This window comes from Falco rusticolus, chromosome 5 (assembly GCF_015220075.1).
Source record: "Falco rusticolus isolate bFalRus1 chromosome 5, bFalRus1.pri, whole genome shotgun sequence".
NCBI classification, from domain to species: domain Eukaryota; kingdom Metazoa; phylum Chordata; class Aves; order Falconiformes; family Falconidae; genus Falco; species Falco rusticolus.
The window spans coordinates 44,194,292-44,217,902 of NC_051191.1; the positions used below are offsets into that span (position 1 = coordinate 44,194,292).

The 23,611-nt window shown below is 37.3% G+C and overlaps 1 protein-coding gene across 3 annotated transcripts in view; it reads right to left on the bottom strand.

Annotated features, from left to right (window-relative positions):
• Window positions 1-22,772, bottom strand: part of IMMP2L (inner mitochondrial membrane peptidase subunit 2) — a 476,905-nt gene extending 454,133 nt beyond the window's left edge. For 2 of the 3 annotated variants that reach the window (XM_037389611.1, XM_037389614.1), the window contains exons 1-3: window positions 22,679-22,772; window positions 12,338-12,475; window positions 5,416-5,519 (exon numbers count right to left, since the gene is read on the bottom strand). In XM_037389611.1, the coding sequence (XP_037245508.1) occupies window positions 5,416-5,519; window positions 12,338-12,475 (242 nt within the window). In that variant the 5' untranslated portion in view covers window positions 22,679-22,772. The remainder of the gene's footprint in view (window positions 1-5,415; window positions 5,520-12,337; window positions 12,476-22,678) is intronic. The other variant, XM_037389613.1, reaches the window with a different exon arrangement.
• Between the last annotated feature and the right edge of the window lie 839 nt (window positions 22,773-23,611).

Here is a 23,611-nt window from a genome sequence, read left to right on the forward strand (position 1 = left end):
TAATACAGATAATACAAGTAGAACTACATAGTTGATTCTTATCAGGAAAAGACATGAGGGGTTTTTTTCCCAGCTAAAAGAACAGAATAGGGAAAGATTTCCTGAGGTCATTGAGGCACAGAAACTAAAGTGATTATTTAGCTTCTATGTCAGCACAACCTCCTTTGCAGTGTCCTACCTGCCAGAAGACAGATGACTTGGTACAGGGACCCAAGTACAAACAAAAATAGAATAGAAATTGGAAGACTTAAGAAGGTCAAGAAGAGGTATTCATAAAAGGTTGTTCAGTGTTTTAGTCAGAAAGAAGCTTTCTTAAAAATAATGCAAGAACCATTAAATATCCATTCATACTACATCTATCAGAATATAGTAGAAAGTCTTTTCATAATTACAACTACCAATTCTAATTCAAAGCAGTTCCTTCAGTAACTACTTAGTGATATTTTTTTTACTAGGCTAGTCTTATTAATGACATTCCAATTTTATTAATTATTATGTTTTCTTAAATGTTATTATTTATTTTTATTATTATTATTATGTTTTATTAATAGTATGCATTCACTTTGCACCATTTGAGAACTCTTTTGTTTCCGTCAACTGAACAGGACCACATTTCTTCAAAATTTGGATTATTCAGATTTGTGTGAATAGGCTGAAACTTGTTGAACTATCCCATAATATCATCACAGAACTACCTTTTCCAGTTCTCATTTCTGAGCAGACGTCAGCGAGGGACACAGTCGCAGAGACAACCTCATGCGCAGTACTTTGATTCTTCCTCCAGAATCCTGATTTGCACTGGATTTTTCAGACCTTAAACACACACAACCTTACACAAAAATACTCAATAGTTATCAAAAGTAAGGGAGTTTGCCAAAAGTCCTGGATATAATCTTACAGTCAGAGGAAGCCATGACAGAAGGCACCTTCTGTCCTTCATCAGGATGGCAGATAGAAGTATGCTTATTTTTAAAAAAACGTCAAGGAAATTTCTACATAAAAAATTGCTTTGTACTTAAAGCAATTATGCTTCTATATAAGAACTCACAAGAAGCTGACAAAATATACAACATTAATTTCCTTATTATTATAGCTGATCTTTAAAAACATTTTTAAATATACCGCCCATTTTCATTTCACTATTATAGTTCAAAACTTTAGAAGCATGTTACCATTCAGAATGTACGGAACAAACAGCATTGGTTCTCAATCTTTTTCCAGATTTAATCAGCACAGCTATCTTTATTTAACACATAAGCACACATTTTAAATTAGAAATGGAGGGACGCCTGGCAACCTACCCAGGAAGCAGGTTCCCACTCTCAGCCACACCTTGGAGAAGGTGTTCTGTTTTAGAAGTAACACAACCTCCAAAGGCTAATATTAGTATCTGTGAATATTTGCAGCTTTGAAATTTCATCATTCAAAATCTAACAACCCTATTTATACTGCAGTCATGGTTAACTCCTTTGTTAACAACCTATTAACCAAGTAAAGAACAAGACAAAGCCCAAGTTTTTATTTATCTAAAAAAAAAAAAATTAAATGTCTGAATTAATACTCTCGTGTCTTCATTTCAAAAGCTTACTTAAATTCTGTCATATCCTTAAAATACCCATTCTAGATACACACTCTGATTTTGCAATCTTCTACATGTTGCAACAACTTTTTTGTACATTAAGACAGGAATTTTGGAATAAAAAGAGGACATAATTTTATAATTAGGATATAAAGGTACACAGTAGTAAAATAAATTCTAGAGCTATAAATGACTCTTTGGTAACATGTTTTTATAACAATGCCTACATTTATACACAGTAGAAACCAAATGACATGTAGGTAAGTTGGCAAAATCCTCCATTAATACGCAATTGAAGAGCATGATCTCCATTAGTACCAGGAAGCGCAGTTGCAGCATATATTCCCAAGGACCTGCATGAGCTGCACGACCCCCGCTGTGATGCATACCACTACAGCTACAATGCTGTTGGCAACTCAGACTTTACAGAGTGAAACCAGCTGGGAGAAGGCAACTTGTCTTATTACTCATTCTGCAGTATCTGATGAGAGTTCTGCATAACTGCTGGGATCTACCTCAGCAGAGCAATTACAAAATAGAAAGCCTATTTGACCACAAAAGTTATTGAAAGATCAAGGTCTGCCCAGCAAAAATATGCATTCATTTATCTTTTAAAGATGACCTCTTGCCACATGACTATGTTCTCTGTTTGAAGTTAAATAAATGCATTTCCAAAACAAAATAATAAACACTTTTTTTTTTTGCATCAGTTTAAGAGATGCAAATAATACTAAAAAAAAATACTAAAGGTAGTATTCTGGAACACATCATAATGGATACTCTTGATAATTAATTGATAATTAATAATAATTGATAATGAAAAAATATTCCTGTTTTGCTTTTTAATTTATTAAGTCCCAGTAATACAGCAGTATCTAAATAAAGCACTCAAGCAAGTGATCAAATAAAAGATTATATTAATTTCCCTTAGTTCTGAATCAACTTAAAATTCTGAGTTCAAAAGTTATAACGTGTAACATCAAGTGCTCTTAATTCTGGTACCAATAAGGATGAGTTGAACCTAAAATTAAAAAGATTCCCTTAAAATGTCTACTAAAAAGCTGAGGTAAAATTTAACTATTTGTAAAACACTACACTACAAGTAAGCAAATCCTTCTTTGCTACCAACTTATTCTTTCCATTGGTTTTATCTGACGAGTTTTACACTTTTAAGGACTAATACCATTCTACATATTATGTCTAAAACCAGGTATATGCACATGTGTGTTCCTACAGTGACTAATTTCACAGCTGTGGTTGTGATGCATATTTACATCAGATGCAGAGGCAGGGATGGACAGAGATACATGACACATTTCCATAAACGTGCAGTCTTTACTTAAGACCTTAACCAGGCATAAACACCGCCAAGTGCTTGCGGACAGGGTGCTCATTTGTAATCAAAGTCAGCAAATAACAACATTACCTATGTTCAAGAACTAGACTGGATGAGCAAGGAAAAGCTTTTGGGTCTGCAAGCAGTGTCACAAGCATCATCACAGGCTGACTGATCCTCTCTTGGGGTATTCAGAGCCACCAAACCTAACTCATCTCTTTGCTCTGAAGTTTGGCTGCTAGCCATCTGCTTAAGCAGGACTTTGCCAGTTGGGATCTCAACAATATCTTTTAAGAGTTGTGATATGAACAGCACTAGAACAACACAGTATTTCTGATGATATGAAGAAAGCAAAGAGCTTGGATGGCCCTGGTCAAGCTGCCATTAAGGAATATTTTACCTCAGCTCTTTCTTGTTCTGCAAAAGACCATCCTCCCACAACCTCATAACTATTTTCTACTATGACTTGGCAAAGAGGAGACAGTGGCTAAATGCTAAGCAGCCAAGTAGGATATGAAAGAAGGTTTACATACCCATCTGCCTATCACAGTCACACCAATACTTTCTCATCTGAATTTCTGACAGGAACAGAAAAAGCAGCAGCTGATGGGAGACTGGCCTTCCCTGTTTACACCTTGCTTAAATCAACCAAATTGTCTGCGGACCACCAAGTATAATACATGCATGCAGGGTATCTATTCAATAGTGAGTTATAGAAACATTGTTAAACAATCAAAATGGAAAGGATAAAAACATTAACACATTTACACAATAAAAGCCTCATGTACCAAAAGTTAAGTCTCAAATAAACTCACATTGGTACAAAATCACATCCAGATACTATACCCTACAAGTCTTTACAGCACAATTAAAAACATTTCATTACAATAAGCTAGTAGGCCAAAGCTGCTCCTAACAAACCCGCACCATGAAGCACTTATAATTTAAAAGCTGTTAATGATATATAAAATATCCTTCAATATTTCTGTATCAAAAATATTCAATATATTATTTTAAAGTTGTTTTAACTTCCTTTGTACTGTTCTTAAAATGATTTTTTAATTTTCTACTCCGGTTAGTCAGTGTATTTCCCCAAAGATTAAGAAAAACCTCAGTACAGTACATAAATATATGACTTCTTTCATGTGGGTGTACATAAGCTCCACAAAAAATACGCAGAATTTTCAAAACATACAAAAAACCCCACAGTATTTAAAATACTAGTTATCATGTCCAAACATATAGCAAAGTTAAAACAATCAATGCAGATGGCTCAGATGGTATCACAGATCTTCAAGTAGTATGATAAGAATGAAATTATTCTGTTTTCCAATCAGACAACATGCTCATCTTCTGTTCAGTCTATTAATGACTAATCAGTTACATTCACCATTTTAAACGATCACCAGACCATGACTTGGGCAGAGGGATGCAACACACAGGCAGAATCAAATTTTACAAGCAGTCATTATGTGACTTGAAATTGGAGTCCTTTTGCAATATTAGGTGTTGAAAACATGAATAAATTCATATTTGTAGCTAGACCATTTACAGACAATCTTACATGCCAGAAAATACAAGAGACCATAAAGCAAATTTTAAGTTTCTAACAAAAGACTACATGAAAGAGTTTGCTTTAAGAGCTGGTAATGAAAATTGTCATACAAATTACCACTAGACTGAAGAGGTAGGCCAAAAAAATGGGACCATTAGAAGAGATATATGACAAAACAGAAGCCAGATAATATAGCTTCCAAAGACAGTTCTGTTATAATCTACATATTGTGCATTTCACTTACAAAACTAAAACCTTAAACTTAAACTATCCAAGCATGTAGTATGAGAATGTATTATATCATTGTGTCAGTTATGCACACTTTGACATTCCATTTCTCTATTATATTAAGGCTGAAATAGTTTCTGTCCTTTGTTAGTCTTGAATATTTTTAACAGCAAAACACTGCCACCTTTTGGCTCGATACATAGACCTCTCCGTTGTAATTGTAAACTTTTTTTTTTTTTGCTACATTTGTCCTTTATGGAGACGGTTGAATTCCTGTGATCGTATTTAACATTTTATTCAGTAGTAGCCAGATTTCTCCGGCAGAAAAAGAAGTTATTACTAATTGATGAAGAAACACTTTTTCTTACAAATGTGAGTGCATGGGCAAACAGCTTCAAAAGTATACTCCATTAAGCCACGTAATGTTTTGTCTATTTTCTCTCTTTATCCCACTGCTCTCTCTTCTTGGCAGTTTTGGTACGCATACACACTGTATCACAATCTTTTACCACCACATTCCTTTCAAGTGAAAGCCTGACAATACATTCTTTGAAAATCTGAGTTTGAAAACTGATTATAGGAATAAAAATAATGCATTATTAAAAAATGTATGTTCCTTGTTCATATATATACTTACAGTATCTTAGATTAAATATTAAACACGGATAGCTCAATATTTATATAAGCATGTACTGAAATATATGCAAAAGTACTTACACCAATGACACTATGTCCCCACGTTGTACATCATAATTTCGAATGCTCCAGTGGTTTAAGAGTACTACATCAGATGCTTGTCTTCCCCCAGGATTCAAAGAAGGCTGACAAGGGGAAAAAAAAAACAAAACAGCTTTAGATCTACACTTCCTCTATGAATCCTCCACCTAACTCTCATTCTATCAACAGGTAAAATCCATTAAAATCGGTAAAGACGTATCCACTTGCGATAAGAGGACCAAAAATCTTGTGTTCTGGGAAATACATTTATTAAATGCCATGTTAAATGGCATTAATTTATAACAAACTGTAGTTCACATCTTTCAACGCACTACTGCATGCAAATTAAATTGCACCGTATACATACTTATGACGAGCCCGATGAAAAGAAGTGATTGCCTTTATTGCAAATCATTTAATAGTAAAAACAAAGGAGAACCAAGAACACAAATTCCCAGATAAAGCAAACTTTCTGTAAGCATATTACTGCTTATACAAGCATAACACACTAAAAATGGAATATGTACTTGTAACAATACTAATCTCAGCTCCCTTTGCAAAGGGAAAAAAACCAAACCCTACACCTACAGAAAACACTGACACTGCCTTCCATAACAGGATACAAAGAAGTATGAACTCTCATAGAACCATACAGTAAAATGAAACTGTTCACTAATGTCAATATTAAAATAACCTAGTAATTAGTACAAAGTGTTAGGAGGTACATGGAACCGTACATAATTATTTTGTGTGATGGGGTACAAAACCAGGGTACCTGGTCAACGCTGGCTCTGAGTTAACCCACCAGAAACAGCAGAGGAAGGAAGTAACTTCCACAGCACTGTTGTCACTGATTTTTGCAGGGGTTATTTCAATACAAATTCTCCTTCTATTAGACAGAAAGCATTTACAAGTAATCCAGGCTAAAGTCTTTTAATAGCTTATTTCTCAGTAAGGTTTTTCAGACTTTTCTAATACAATTACAGTTTTACCAAGTTGGCTAGCAGATGACCTCTGATTTAGACTCTAGAGTTGGCTGACATATGTAATAAAGAAGAGTGTTGAGACTAGGCAGCCTGTCATTTATTGGTATGATACCTGCAGTATTTGCTAATTTTTTTTTACTTTTTTTTTTTTAAGAAGAGGTTTTCAGTGTTCACCTTTAAATATAACTTGGCCCTCCACATGTACCACCAGACTTTCACTGCTGAGATTCCCCTCCCGAGAATGACTGTAGCTTTGACGAGGAAACCAATCAGGATATAGGATAGAAATTAACTGTTCTCAACACAAGCTATTACAGTGTTAAATTTCATTGTATTTTTAGTCAGTAAAATTGTGCTCCCAAACCAGGATACACACTTAGAATTTATTTTTAACTTCAAAAGCAATTTAGAAGTGCTGCTTTTGTTTTACTACAGTTTCCCCAATCATCTCTTCTTTGCTAACCAGATCAGTTGATGAAGACTTACTTCAAATGGGACTTGTGAAAAACTACCTTTTCAGTGTTCCAGAAAAAGTAACATGCCATGGGCCTGAGTAGGTGTAATTGACAGGAACAGGAACAGTAATGAATATGATAGGTGAAAAGAATAAATATATCAGGGTGGAAGGAAGGAAATGACAAAATAATTTTAGTTGAACATCAGACTAGGCTACTTACATTTTGAGCTGTGGACTATAGGGCAAAGTTCTAGCCAAGTAAAGTCTGCGGATCAAAGCAGATCACCTTAACATTCACAGAGATATGGTCCAAGCATAAGCTATAAATACATTAACACTCATGACTATTATATCTACTAGAGTCTATGCCTTGCAAGAGTCAGATAAACGTCAACCAGAAGCTAATTAGCAGATATTTAATTACTATTTTTTTAATCACAGTTTTCTAGAATTATGTTCCACCCTCATAGCATCTTCCACCAAAGGATAGTATCTTCACATAGAAAATATTCATGTACAAATCCACAAACAATTCACAGTCATACTCATTTTAACAATGCAGGCACACATGGGCCAGAAGCTAAAAATGATACTACATATAAGGCAGAGAGGCCAACCTTACTAAGCAGGAATCATGCATATGGTATATTCTCAAAAAGTAAAGTGCTTGGTACTCAAAAGTATCCACTTAAAGAGCGGAAGGAGACGATCAAAACAAATGGAAATTTAAAACCCACTGCTCCAAAAGATAATGTATTTCACAGCTGATACTTAGAAAAGATTTACATGAGTGTTCACAAACTTTTCCTCTCGACTAAATCTACATCAGCTTCATCTTACAGAAAAATACACCAGGTGCTGCATTATCCCAGTTGAATCCTACTGCCTTCTGTATTTAAACAAAAGAAATGCTTCAGAGTTTAAATGCATTTAGATATTGCACAGTCTCTCTAACTTAAAAGCACTCTAAATGTAATACCATATTGCTTTGCTGTTTTTAATCTATTGTTCATGTGGTATTGACATACAGAGTGGATATCCATCTCGTTACATATTAGAATTACGTTTGAGAGAAATATGACAATGTATTCTTCCTCTTTCCAACAAAACAACCTGACATATTAAAAATGCAGATGAAGTTACTATTTTGGTAGAAGAAATGTAAGGAAAACTAGGAGACAACTTTCATTTTACATGAAAATTGTATTTTTCCTTTTTTTTTTTTTAAAGTCATCTAAATCCTTCAGTAAGTCTTTTTCTAATGTAAATAAAATAAATTGTGATGCCACAACAAAATGTACAGAAAGAATTTAATGCATTCTGTCTAGATACAACTTATTCCCCATGACATTTTTGCAAGTAGTAAGGTCTCAGGTCTAGCAAAACAAAAAAAAACCACGTTCTGAAAAAGTAGCCAACAAATAGGCTCACCAGGGCTTTATTTTTATAAGTAGTGAAATAATACAGGGGCTTCTTCCTTCCTCTAGCGTGAGGCATTATAACTTGTTTGCCCAAGTTCTTGGCATAATAGCCTGCTACAAATGAAATGCACAGGTCTTAATTTAGAACTGTGGAGCAGAAGTCACAAAACATTCACTCTTTCCAATTACTAACTAATCTAATGCTAAAAGCATGCAAATTGAGATCCCCAGCCATATGATGAAGCCTCACAGGACATGAGGTTCCATAAGTAGGAGGGTAAAAGCATGCCCTTTTACTATAAATAATGATTAACTTGATAGTTGTTATGCTGCTAGTGAACACCAGAAGGTCACAACTGATTTGCTTACAGCTTGGGGAACAGAAAGAATATTCACATGAGCTCACAGGCTTAAGTACAGTAATCCTAATAATAAAGTTAGGAGAAACTGCCATAGAATAATAACAACTGCTATTATGCATAATGGAATAGAACATTGAATAACATTTGCTGCTGAAACAAGTGTGCTTCATCAGAGATCGCTGGTCAGGCTACTTGCTGTAATCCCTGGTATTGAACAGTTTACAATAGAACTTGCATATATAGTTGCACATACGCTGTCATCTTCCATGTCACTTGAAAACACTCCATTTGATTTAATGAATTTACAAAATTGTATATCCACAGGGGGTTCCCTTTTCCATATAATTACGTATGAAGAGTTTGTAATACAAGACAAGCAATGAAACCCAATAGGAAAAAGAAAAAAAAAAAAGAGCCCAAAAAACCAAAACAAAACATAAATGGGTATGAAGATATCCATATGATAACATTTTAAAGTACACATCCAGCATTACAGGAGGAGTCATAAAAAAACCACAACAGCCAATTATGAATGCATATTACCAGCTGTTTGTGTCACTTACATTCAATGCTGTAAACAGATTACAATTCACCTGAAACTCACTAGTAACAAAATGCTAGACAAGCACATCAATCTGTAAAATCCTAAGCAACAAAACCACCTCATGTGGGAATTTAAAAAAAACAGTAATTTTGGAAAAAGAAAAGGTAATGAAACAATTAAAAAATGTTAAATTATGAACTGCACTAGTTCGCTATTATTCCCTATAGGTTAGAGTTAATACTCATATACACCGAAGTCGGCGCAAGTGAAAGAATTATGACACATAGCTGAAAGCACTGTAGAAACACAAAATCAGCTGGAGACCATGAAATGCATTTAGTCTGTCTTAACTGGTTGGGAATAAATCAGAAAATTTGTATTTTCATTAGAACCTTTTTTCAGCATGCTTGCCAGGGTGTCAAAAACTATTACCAACATCAGGAACTATGAAGCAACAGTAACACTGGTCCAAAAGAAAAACAGAAAGTGAGGGGGCGAGAGACTGTGCAACAGAGAACGTGGGTAGGAGAGCGAGTGTGACACACAGAGATTTATACCTTGCTTCTTGTCAGAACTTTTAATTTCAGGCTCAGCAGGAGCCACAATGATGAGTACACAAAGCCAGCTATACATTTTAGAGGTCTATTACAAACAAATTCTTGGGAATCATAGGATGATATCTTCAAATTGAGACAATAAGATATCATTGGAAGGATGTGATTGATATATGACTACATGCTGACTGAACTTCACTCTCCCTCATATCCATAGCTTTCAGATACATTCAACATAGATCACCCTTCAGAGAGCACAGTAAATGGATGGAATTGCAATGGGATGACCAGTGCTCCTTCAGCTACTCTGCAAGAGAGGTATATTTTCCTTGTAACTATGTCCCTGTCAGATTTGGTTAGGTGTCTAATAAATCTTGGCAAGGAAATTAGTATCTTATTAAAAGCACTAGAAAGTATTTTTTGTAGTCTGAAAAACATTCATATGCAGTTTAAATCAAACTTCTATTTCAGTGTGACAGTCCAGAATAAAACCAGAAAGAGAATTTCACAGACACTGAGATGTCAGTAAAACCAGAAATCTCAGCTTTCAACCTAGCTATACTTCAATGAACAGAGGAAACGTGTAGTCAACAGGCACATCAAGCGAAAAGCTTAGATTTTAATCACCCAGTGAATATATATTGCTTTCCCCAGCCACTATGAAGAGTGCATATCCTTCTTTGTCAGGCTGAATAAATCTGAGCAAATAACTGTAGTGTTTTTTCAAATCTTCCACAGATAAACCACAGTTAACTATATGCCCTTCAAGTGAGTACAGAAGTAACACTCCAGAACAATACCAGAGCACACCCTAATACTTGAGGCTTTGACTTCAAAGGAAACATAAAACTGAGGTCTTGACCAGAGGGGCTCAACAGACTTGTGGAGTAGGGAAATCTAGAAAAAGGTTTTCCAGCTTCCAAGAAAAAATATTCAAACAAGAATGCATGTTACACAGAACATTATGTCAGAGACAGAAAACAACAAGCAAAGAAAGGCAATGTGGCATGCTAAAAACACAACCCTTTAAAAATTAAATGCTCAGGTCATGCTCGGGGCCAGGGAGTGGGTGCAGAAAAGACAAACAAACCCAAAACAAAACAAAACACAAAACCATAACATAAAATCCAGGATGTATCTGCATCCTGAATGCAGCACATGGTTCTAGGTCCCGACAAAGGCAAAAAAAGGGGAGATGGATACAGTTCTCTCATTTCCCATCTGGCTGATTTTATACTTATCTAGATGCTGTGGTTTATATTTTCCTCTCTCCTGTGTGAAAATAGTAAAAAAGAGAATTAAACTGGTTTTCACAGTTTCCCGCTCCTCCTTTCTAGAGGAAATTTCTGGCTTTGCAGCTGTAGGCCCTGAGATCCTCCTATCTTTGGTCATCAATGATATTCAGAATAACATTCATTAAAAGGGCAAAGGTAACTTATGTTACACTTAACTTCTGGTCTTGGATTGTACAATTACTGGAGTCAATGATTTTACATTCATCCCTGTTCCTGAGGTGAGAGCTGCGTTCTAGACCAGCTGAGGTTTCTTGACAGAGACGAAACATCAGATTATAGACTGCCACATAAAGCACAATGCCACCTTGCCATTCCCTCCTCCCCACCACATGCTTTTTATAGCATTAAACACAAATCAACCAAGCCCAGGTTCCAGCCCAAGTTTTGTCTGTGTGAACGCTGCACAACTCAAGCCCCAGCAGCTGGTCTTCACTGCTGTGAAACCCCTCTTCAAGGTTCCAAGCCAATTCAGATAGTCAGAAAAGAAAATTCTTGGCAGCCAAGAATCAAATCCTTAGTTTCTACTAATTGGAATGTTGCAACATTGGAACAAAATAAATTATAGTTATCAGTGGTGATGCACAGCAATATGCAGTGCATGTAATTTAATGCAAAGTAACAACACAAAAATTGGCTGTTACCAAATGTATTTTTCAAGCCCAAATAACAGAAGAAACAAAGTAGCTGTTTGCTATCATGAGTGTTTATTTATCTTCTAAATGTTACATAGCCTATTTACATTTATTGGCTTACACTGTATAAACATTCAGTATAACCAAAGTAAAAAAAGTGAACTGATACTTATGTCAGGGTAAGCACAGGTATTAATAATAGGTTCATGCCATTTTCAATATTCTTCACTGAAATGGTGCCATACTTGTCTTTTACTAAAAGCAAGTTTAGTAAGAACCAGTTTTGCCTTACAATTACTATAATATAGCTACTAAAAGTTAATAGTCTCTTTGTGAGTCATCAATTCAATCCCAAGAGACGAAAGGTAGTGCTGAAAAAACATTTTTTTATTTCTAAATGACTAGGAAGATAGGAAAAAAATACATATTCTTAACACTACTTATTATTTATTTTCCTTTTACTGAGACAGAATTTTGGCAAGTTTTATTCTCAAAAGCTTTTCTTTTCACATCATAAAAGTATTTATTTAAGAAAGTCGAAATTCAACTATTCCATGCTACAATGTAGTCATTTAATAACAACTGAGAAAAAGATCTTTTTCTACCTTGCTATTGTCAGTGCACAGTCACTTTTTAATTTCCTGACAGACAAAAGATATTTCCAACAATACCTGCATTGATGCTCCTTCCACTCTTGCTACACAGGCAACTCTATCCAGGAAAGTCACGGTTACAGGAACAGCAACAAAGAAACCTTTAAAAAAGGCTTTAATGTATCTCTTCCCCAAACCCTGAGCCTGTGCCATCATCTGGAAAACATGAAGAAAACGGAAAACAAAGTTGTTATAAAATAAATCTTAAGTAACAACATTGCAACAAGACAACAAAGAGCACTTCAGAATAAATTGATTATAGCCACAGGGCCGGCGGGGGGTGGGGGGGTTGGGAAACGTGCACATGGCAATATAAAAGAAGTCTTCACTAGAATTTGTCTACTTTACAAAAGAGAGCTTGATACTTGACATTTACCCTTTAGCTCATTTGACCATTTCTTGTGATCCTCTGCTAGCAGAAGTACTTGATAAAAATGACTCAATGATAACCATTCAGCTAAGCAAGAATCAAACGGATAACCAGATAAAATCTAGAGAAAAAAAATCAACTAGATTGAAACAACCAATTACAGAGCATTCAGTTGGAGTTCACAACGAATTCTATAATTTTCTCTGCATACAATGGTAATTATTAATCTGTGATGCTTCAAAGATGGATTGTGTTATGTAAGGAAAAGCTATTTGCAACGTATTACCATTTCTTTATTAAATATTTTCACACATAAAAATTCACAAATGCATCATCTCTACACTTGTGGTAACTGTAAACATGTAAAATCAATTCAAACTGTCACATATATCATTCAGACACACAGTAACATAATGACTCCTTGCTCACTACATCAGAAAGTTAAAAGCATATTGGCGGACTGAGCAGCTAAGTAATGACACCTGGGACTATTCCACTGCAACTCACCATTTAGTATGCTATCTCCCATCTATTTATTCAGCTCCAAATCACTCAGCATTCTTGAAAAATACCTACAAAGTACATTGAAACACAAGTTGTTGGATTGTGTTAGTTCTGCCTCCAAAAAGCAAGCTGAATATCCAGGTACTGCTGCAAAGGTACACGACTATTTCACATAACTGCAGTTTCACTACATGAAATGCTGCTCTTCACCTATTGGCAAATCTAATTTAAACTGTTGTTTCCACCTAATGAATCCCTGGTAGACCCCACACAAGATCAGCCTGTGGAGTCCCTGCTCCGTCTATCACATTCTAACTCTGACAAGCCAGTAATAGAAAACAAACCAAGCCCTAAACTTTTGAGCCTTTCAGTGTGTTTACATTCAAGGACACAGAATAATTTTTTCAACCAAAACAATGGAAAACATAAATACGTGCAGTTTTGTTCAACCCTCTTACAGAATATTTAGGATTTCACAATATAATCATTTTTTTTGTTGCACTTTCAGAAATATGGACGTGATGAACTATGTATAAGCAAAATACAAATTCAAATCACTCTGATGAAACAGTACTTAAAGCAGTATTTCTGTCACAGATATGGCTTCTTAATTCCACAAAGCATTAAACTTGAGAGGAAATCCAGTTCTACAAACCAAGCCATCAGCATATTCTTCACTAAAATTCTTTATAGACATTAATGGCTTTGCAATGACAAGATCTGTCTTCTAAAAGACAGAAACATCTTTACTATTACTTCCAATATTCACAAGGTTTTATTTTTTATTTATTTTTTTATATAAAGTGGAAATATTTCACCATCATCTAACTCTTCCTCATAAGTTTTATCAAGTCTGAATGTACTTAATGCTTGTAATTTGTTTTATTTTCTTTCTGCTCATTCCATGAAAATATTTTCAATTTGCATCAACAGTTTTCACAAAAAAAAAAAATTGAAATATGTTGTGAAACAGAACAAAGATCTCATAAATTCAAAAGAAATGTTAAAATACTTTACTTTCAGCTTACCATTAAAGAACCTGTTATTGGTATCAATCCACCAAAAGATGTATTACCTCAATCAGCAACAATTTACCTTTAGAATTATTCCACATAAAAACAGAATCTCTAAAAATCAGGGGTTTGTCTACAATTTAAACTATATCATTTCACACAGCTTAACACCCTTCTCTCAACTTATTCTGAAATTCTGGCTTGAATTCTACTCCTCTGCTACGAGGTCTGTCATATCTCAGACCTCCCCCACTCTAACGTCAGCCTCAAAACACAATATTGAGCCTTGCCCACAAACATATCCACCATGTTCTCTACAGACATTCTTTTAGCTGAAAGACATTGCCTGACAGACGTATCACAATATGACTGATTTGAAACTTTAAGAAATCATATTATTTTACTTATTTTTTTTTTAAATTCCTCATAGTCAAACCTATTTTTCATTAATAATGAAGCATGAATGATCACCCCATCCCTTTTACTAAATACACCCACAGATCTTGTTATAAACTTCATGCAAAAGCCCTATGCTGGTATCTACAGAAAAATCTAGTATCTGAAGAAAAGTAAGTGGTCAGACTGCCCACAGGAGACCAATCATATGCTCCTGGAACTACAAGCTAATTAATAGTGACAGAGAATCTAGCAATCAGGTTAAGAGTTAAGACAAAATGCTTCATTCTCAGTACACCACTTGGCCAAGGCAACACGAAGAGTATTAAGTGGCTGTGGCCAAAGCTGGGAGTTCAAGGTCCTACTTCTGCATTTTTGGACACATGCAGTATTACAAGCACAGTATGAATACAGGATGAGGGGGGAAAACAGCAACAGCTCCCCTACAAGCAACCAATTCACAAAGCCACCAAAGCCAGCAACAGCTGTTATGCTGAAAGACTTCTATACTTGCCCTGAAATTAATTCTTTCTTTCCATCCTTCCTTCCTCCCCTCCTCTACTAGGCAAGTGATCAAACCACTAGTTTTATCTTCCATCCACACCAAGATGAATCCTTCATTTCCAGTCACACGCTACATTCTGAACGTTTCCTGGTTCCCCACCTCCCGTAGCTTTTCCTAAGGTACAAACTGAGCAGGTCCATAGCGTACTGCAGAAGCCCTTCTTCCCGAAGACAGTCATGCATGCACATTTTAAGCGGTTTGAAAAGAACTTCTTAAAAACAAATCTGTCTTTAACCTTAAGTCCTTCCATACAACAAAACATTTTTTACAAAAGGGTAAGAAGTTACTACATGTCAGTATCTCATTGAACAGTGTGCACATTTTTGTGAGGCTTATTCCATAAGCTTTCCCCTTCAAAAAGCACAGACAAACATTTATCATGGGATAAGTATATATGCACATGCAGAGTTGCCATGCAACTGTTGACACAATAGTTCATCATCCAACTACCAAGAGGGGCTTCAAGTTGTCTGGCATCACCACAGGGGAAGACCTTGAACGCAGGCAACAGAAAGACAGCTTGCAGCATTATCTTCTACCAGTAACTGTACACGTGAATGGATAATCTTCAACTGATATTGTTTGATTAAATTAAAATTTAATTTAAAAAAATATTGTTTGATTAAAATGTGCAGTGTTTTCTTAGACGGTCTTAGGAGAAAAGAAAGGCAAAAAGTAATAATAAGCATTTACTGCAGTCACAAGAAAGAATTTAGGGTAGTCAAAGAAAGACACAAAGATCCTTAAATTTTTTTTAAAAAGAAAATAATTTTCTGGTTGGAGTATTTGATTAAAAATAAAGGAAACAGACAGCTATCACTTCTGGAGATAATATTCTGCTCTTAGAGATTATATTTTATAACCTCATTGTGCTCTATTTAGCTTTTCTCTTGGAAAACATACTCAGTTGGAAAAAATCTGTGAAAACCTCTGAAGGAAATATTGCCACAACTTTCTAATACTTCAACTTAATACATTTTAACTATACTATAGAGAAAATTGTATTTATAATATAGAATTTTTGTATTTATACTAATTTCAAAATTTCACTATATAAATATATTAGACATGGTATGTATAGTAGGAATATATATTTCTATATCAAATTAATATATGGGTTCAATAAAAATGCATAAATAACAATTTTGCCTGTCATTTGTATACAAAAATATATACATCCAATATTCAAAGTGAATTACAAATTTTAACAAGGTTGAAATTACTATTTCCAAGTCTCTAATCTACTTTATTTTTAGAATCTGAGGTTACACCATTGCTTCTAATGCTCCTATAAAAAACATTTTAATTATTTTTTAAAGAAGAATATCTTCCATGATGGATCATCAAGTTTTTTAACAGATTTAAATCTAAACACGTAGAATCTGAGGAAGTGTTCGACAGTAACACCCAACTAAAATGTTAAGAGCAAGAAGCTAATTATTTCATAGGTAAAGATATACTAACAAATTTGAAAGATGCAACATTATTTAATATATAAACACAAAAAGATGGTAATCTTCTATAGTATTTAAAAATTTTAAATGCATCAAAGTAATAAACCAGTAATTAACAGTTGTTAGTTTTAGAAAACATTTGAAAAAATTAAGATCTCTGTGAATTATCAGTGTTTAATGATACTCCACGTGCAGTATCTGGTTTATGCTGACAGCAGGCTTAAAGGTATGTAAATTAAATAAACCAAGGACTCTTTGCTGAAAAAAATAAATTTCACCAGCACAAACTTCTGGATCTCTGCCCAGTCAGTGATGCCTTCAGTAAGTTCAACAGATCACAACCATTAAAAGATGATGCAACAAAACCAAACATATAAAACATAGAAAAAAATTATTTAGGCATGCCTATACTTTTCAGCACAGCGTTTGTAAATTACACTTAATTTAGGAAGAAAAACACCCCAACAGAGTAATTCAGTAGAACTGACAAACTTCAAAGCAGCAGCCTTGAAAACTTGTTTGAAATGGCAACGTGGACAAGAAAAATCCAAGATCAAAAATACTACCATACTGTAGGTCAAAGCATTAAGAATTTCACATTGTGCAGCTCAGAGATTAAGGCAGATGGAGCACAGCATTATCTGGACTGAAGTATTTGGTGCACAAAAGGTCCAGGGATTATAATGAGCCTCTTGTGGGTGCTACAACATATGGAGTAGAGATGCTATTTAGATAGCTCTCTATGTATAAAATGTTTATTTTTTCTTACACTTGCTTGCACATTAGAAGACACTGTTTATCAAACAGCCTGCAGAAAATCATCAAGTAACATTCAGAAAGCCCCAGGTTACAATATATTTGCAAATCTAGGTACTTTAAAATTACCCACAGAAGTATGATAGGAAAAATAGCTGTAAAAACAAGGCATTAGCAGTCATCCACAAAGAAAATAAAATGGCCCCTGATGTGCTTCTGTGAAGGAACAGGAAGGAGGAAATCACAACCTATTTGCAAAACAACTACCCAGCCAGGACTGCTAGTTAGTTTGAAATTACCTATTTGATTTAGGTAAGAGACTAGTAACTATACTACATACCATTTCATAATGCATTGAAATAACCAACTTCTTTGTCAATTGCAATATGCATTTTTCTGTAAATCAATGGCATCACATTAAAATTCAAGCATATATGGTCTGAAAACAAGGAATACTTTTATAACAGAAAATACCAAAACACATGAATGACCCTAATTCTATTGCATGCTATGAAATACAAAATTGAGCACAAAAGCTTTTGCTTTAAGACAGACTGGTACAACTTGAAGACAAGGTTATACCCAGTCTAACTGTGATGAACAGGTTGCTGCTCAGTATCAGAATTGGTGTGATCTTTTTAACATCTGCCTTTTCTACAGTCTTTCATGATACAAGACACAGCAAACTACTGCCATGCAGTCTGACCCTCATTTCCCACTTTAGTTGCACATTTCCATAACATTTACATTACAATGAGCATATACATACAGTACCAAGTACGCAGATTTTTCAGTAGGCTAACTTAATTCTTACAAACTTATCTAAGTACAGGCTGATGCACACAGATATGATGGTGATGAATGACACAGAAGAATCAAAATAGATTAGTCCATGTAAGTTTCCAGTTAAAAATAATCAAAAAAGATCAGTCCATTTAACTTTTAATTTAAAAATACTGCCTAGTTCCACAAAGAGTATTCCATCCTGGTATTATTCCACCATAGTGGTGACATGTCTATTCCATTAATGTATTTATACTCGACACACAGGTTTTCCTCACAGTAGTCCTCCACCATATTAATCTCCCTGTATCCCTCTGGCACAGCCATTAAAGAATACCACTCTACTGCAAATTTGGAAATGTCACAGACCATGGAAATGACTTTTATTTCTGAAGCAGCAAATCCTAACCCTAATCAGCACTTTTCAGTAACTACACATGTACGTTCTGCAATGCTCTGGTATCCTGTTTCTCCTGGGTTAGTCATTTTGTCCTGATACCTAGATATTTCACTTGTTCCAAACACAAAGCAGTAGATTTTGTTAGCCTCGACTCCACTGTGCACTGTTTTCTTATGCCTTAATTTGAATTAAAGCAATTATCATTTCCATGTAATAGCTCCCATCACTATGAGATATGCAGAATTTTTTCCAGTATACCACAATACAGAAAATCAACAGTAAAAACCCAGTTTTGTAATCTTTGCAGAGTCACAACATACACAGAGGTTCTCAGCAGCAGACAAATAAATAGATCAATACAATGAACTTTTGGCTAACAAACCACATCAGAACAAAAAAGCTTAAACCACAACAACCAGCAATATGAACCTGTCACAGAATTACTACTGGAGAAAAAATGTGGAACTGATTCTTCTTTTAACCTCATATTACTAGATCCCATCACTGGGATCTATCTTATGTACAAAGGCTCAAGGCACATGTTGGTTGTAACTGGAAAGAAACGCATATTGCTTATTCCTACAAATTAATTTTCTGTCTCAAGGACACAAATTTTACCATCATGGACAATCTTTTATTTCCAAACATTACATTTCACTCTTCAAACAAAGAAAAGTGGAAGAAAATGCAACTCTAGGTGAAAGTTGCCTTCAGCAATTAAAATAACAACCACTACAGAATGCAGAGGAGTCAGCAACCCCTCGGTTCTGACAACTTATTCAGGATTCCAATTTTACACACATAAGCAATCAAGAAAAGGAACAGCAATAGAATTACTTTTTTATGGGTACTGCAATACAAAAAAAGATCAGTAATCGTTACATCTCGAATCTTTTCAGAGCATTTAAACTCAAGATGTAATGCAAAGTCTACAACTACTATCACACAGGCGACTGACAAGAGTACCAGTTGGTCTAACATAAAAGATACAATAATTGTTTTTACTCATGTTTCTGTATCTTCAAAGAAACTAACAATCATTAGTATATAAAGGAAAGTACTATATTACATGAATTTCGGAACACACCTAAGTGATCAACATAACACATATTCAGCTTCTTGCAACTGACAACTGTATGTTGCCTTTCAGCTTAAAGATTCAATGCATGCAAAGTTAATTCTATCAATTGACTTGAAGTGCCCTTTACAAACAACTACCAGCTGCTGTTAGGTTTTGGTCTTGGGCAGACTGCATAAATAAGTTGTTGTTTCCAAAATCACTTTATTTGGAACTTTGATTCTTAATTCATTTGCACGTTTACCTAGTCAACTCCCTGGATTCTTTCAAGTACCATGAAACTGTCATGTTAGCTGTGGTTATCCACAATCAAACTTATGCAAAAACAACAACAGAAAGGAAACATTCAGTCAGTTTTAACCAAAATATATAATACAAAGTGTTTGTATAATATTTAATGAATGGCCTAAGAATAACAGCATTCCACTCAAAACATGAATAGTCAGAAACAAACTCTAGAATTTTTTGCATTTGGATAAAGAACAAGTAAGTTTAGTACAGAACAGGAAAGTTTCTTCTAGTCTAATGGAAAATCAAATGAGTATATACAAGAAACAAGCTTCTCAGATATGGATCTTTCAAGGTTGCATTGAGTATATAAGGACAGAACAGTAACTGACAATAGTATCTATTATAGAATGAATAAGTAATTCCAAAAGAATGAACAGAGAGAACGTATTTAATATTGGAAAGGCATTTTCCTTTTTCAGCCTACTTTATGAAAATAACTAGTTCTCCCATGACTACTTTAAAGAAGGCTTTCTGCATATTTGGTCGAAACAAGGAAGAATCAGAACTGACTCCCCAACATAACATTCCCATGAAACCTAGCAGTAACACCTGATAAACCAACCACTTACTGTCTACTGTTTGTGGCGTATTGATAACCTAAATGTACAAACGAACATGCAAAATTGTGCCTTTGAAAAATAACTTCGTTTTAACAACTCAGCTTTTTCCTCGAACATTAGAGGTCACTGTGGGGCTTTCTAAGAGTGTACCTAGCATACTCAGCAATAACCTTTCACCACCATATTGAATTAGAGTCGGGGATTTGTGACTTCCACTGCCGATATGAATTTCTCAGGTCTGAAGAATAAACAAAACAAATAAACCATAAGCAGAAGGATCCAGATATTCCAGAAACAGCTGGAATCTATGGTCAACCTACAAAGATCTCGACACAAAAATTCAGCTGCGACTTAACATTATTGTTCAGCATGATTCAAATATTATTCTCATGATTCTGGATACCACCCGCTACTAAACGACGTGTATAGGTATTTCCTATCAATTCCAGGAGCAACTTTATTTTATACAGAAGCATTCATAATTGTAAAAGACATGGAAGACTCCTAGAAATCTCCCAATCACAGTAGCTAAAGAAATGTTACATGTTTTAGAAGATGCATGCAGATTCAGTTACAAAGCTGCATATTAGAAAAAACAAGTCTAGTTTTAAAGTCTTCTAGAGAAATTATTGCATTTATTTTATAAGTTATTGAAAATCCTCAAGGGGCTTTGTCTTACAAGCATGTGCTGCTGACAAGTAATTTCTCTTTCCTTCCTAACTGAACAATGAACAAGTATATGTGACATAAACTTGGGGGGGGGGGGGGAGAAGATAAAAATGTGCTGGTACAAGAAAGAGACATAAAAGCAGCCTTCCTAGATTGCCTCTCTCCTTTTCTGGTACCTCAAATGTATTAATTCCACTTCAATGGAATAGCAATGATAGGATAACAACAAAACAATCACTACAGAATACTGGCTAATTAAAGGATACTACAAGATTGGAATCTATTTAATGTTCAGCTGAAGTTTTTCTATGTAAGGTTTTCACAGACTTAAAAAAAAAATCCTTGTTTTCACAGACTTAAAAAAAAAATCCTTAACAACAGCAAAAAAAATTTCAGAGAGACATGTCTAGGAACTGGCTGCATCTCTTCAAGTATTGTAGCCCGTATACAAAGAAACATTAAACTAAGAACAGATTGAAGGACAAGCACCTAACACGGAAAAGCAGCCCCTCTGAGATAAGCTGCATCATTATAAACCAAAATAATAATTTGTTTCTCAGATATCCTGGATGCAGAGTAACGGGAAAGCCACTCCATCAGGATACTAGAGAACTGCCATGAACCGTAGTCTTCACAGGGTAAATACAAAATCTGATAGAAATTTAACAAAGCAGGAAATTATGTTAAATATGAGCTGCACCCAGCCCAGGGCGAAGAACAGCGCACAGCAGGAGTCCCAGCTACAGACAACGCGCAAGCGAAGCCGCCCTGTTCCCTCCTGCACAACCACCGGCGCTCACGCCGCTTCGCTTCTGCCCTGCGCGCGGCCCCGGTCCCCCTCCGTAACCGCCACCCGCCGGAACGCAGAGGGCGCAGCGCCTCACGCCGCTGGCTTTGCCGCCTCTCTTTAATCCCGCCCCTTCCCCCCCGCTGTTAGTATGTCGGGAGTTCAAAGCAGGGCAGGACAAGGGAGGAATCCCACACCCGATAAGCGGCAGCGCCGCCGCGGCGCCACTAAGCCGCGCTCCCCTATCGCTACCCCCGGGGCTCCCGGCGCGGCTCGCCCCCGGGCGGAGAGCGGCTCCGCAGACAGCGCGGAGGCCCGGCCGGCGGCCCCGCTCCCGGACGCGGCGGGCGTGCAGGCCGCGCTCCTCCCCTCTTCCCCGCGCCCGCCCCGCCGACGGCGCCGCGCCCCGCCCAGCTGAGGCGGCCCCGAGCCCCGCCCGCCGCCTCGCCCGGCGGCCCTATGCCGCGCAGGGACACCGGCCGCCGCCGGCTGCCGCGGGCCGGGGGGAGGCGGGGCGGAGGGGCGGCACCGAGAGCCTGGGGCGGGCCGGCGGCCGGGCCTGCCGCGCGGCCATGTGTCGCTGTCCCCCACCCGCTCCCCCACCCGCCCCCGCTCCTTCCCCCGCCACGAGGCTCGCCCCCGCCGCTTCCTCGCCCCGGCTTTCCGCGGCCTGGGCCGGCCCGGCTTCCGTCGCTGCGCGCGCCCTGCCCGCCCGCCGCCCCGGCCCGCTCACCCTGTCCTCCCTCCGGCGTGGGGCGGGCCGGCAGCACGTCGGCCGCAGGCGAGGCGCGCGGTCACGTGGGCTAACTGCTGCGGAGGCGCCGGGCGCGGCGTGAGGGGGGTGCGGGCCGCGCCGGGGCAGGGCCGGCTGCTCGCCCGGGACGGCGGCCCGGGGCTGTGCCTGGCGCGGCGGCCGGGCCGCGGTGGCGCCGCAGAGCCCCCGGCGCGCTGTGAGGGCTGCAGGGCTTGCACGGAGCCGTTGTGCCCGGCACGCTCGGTGCCGCGCCCTGCAGGTGCCGCGGCCTGACGGGTTCACCTTGTGTCAGACATGCGGCAGACTGGGCTCTTCACAAAACATAACGCGCTTGGGCTGGTCTCTTTTAAGCATTGTTTTGTATAGCTTGTGTAAGAGCCCCCCAGAACCTGAGGCCGTTGGATTCAGCAGCTGTGATTTCCTTCACCAACGATGGAGATGCAAATACACAAAGACCGTGTTCTGTGGCCATTATTTGGCAATTCAGTAAAAATAAACTGGTTTGGATATTAACGTGTGATACTGGGAGGTTTTACATAATGGTATATGCCAGTTCTGTAAGTCACATGGTGTTGCAATCCACACGGAAACGGGGCTGGATCTGAGTTCCCTAGTGCAGAGCAGATTTCATCTGAGTGATGGCAACCACGTCTGCTGGGCACCAGAAGCAGCTGTGTTGTACTTTCAGGCCCATGGTCAGGAATGGAGTTGACTTTTCCTATCTAGTGCAAGTACATACACTCGGGTTTCTGATTTCACTGCCAGAGCGTTTGGTTTGGTTTTTATGCACTCTGGTAAGAAGAGCAGGTGCCAGTATAGTCTGAAGCAGGAGATTTTTCCAGGTACTTCATGTACCTTCAGGAGGTGACGGGCAAGTCAATGGCAGAAAAATCCATTAAGGGTTATGCACAC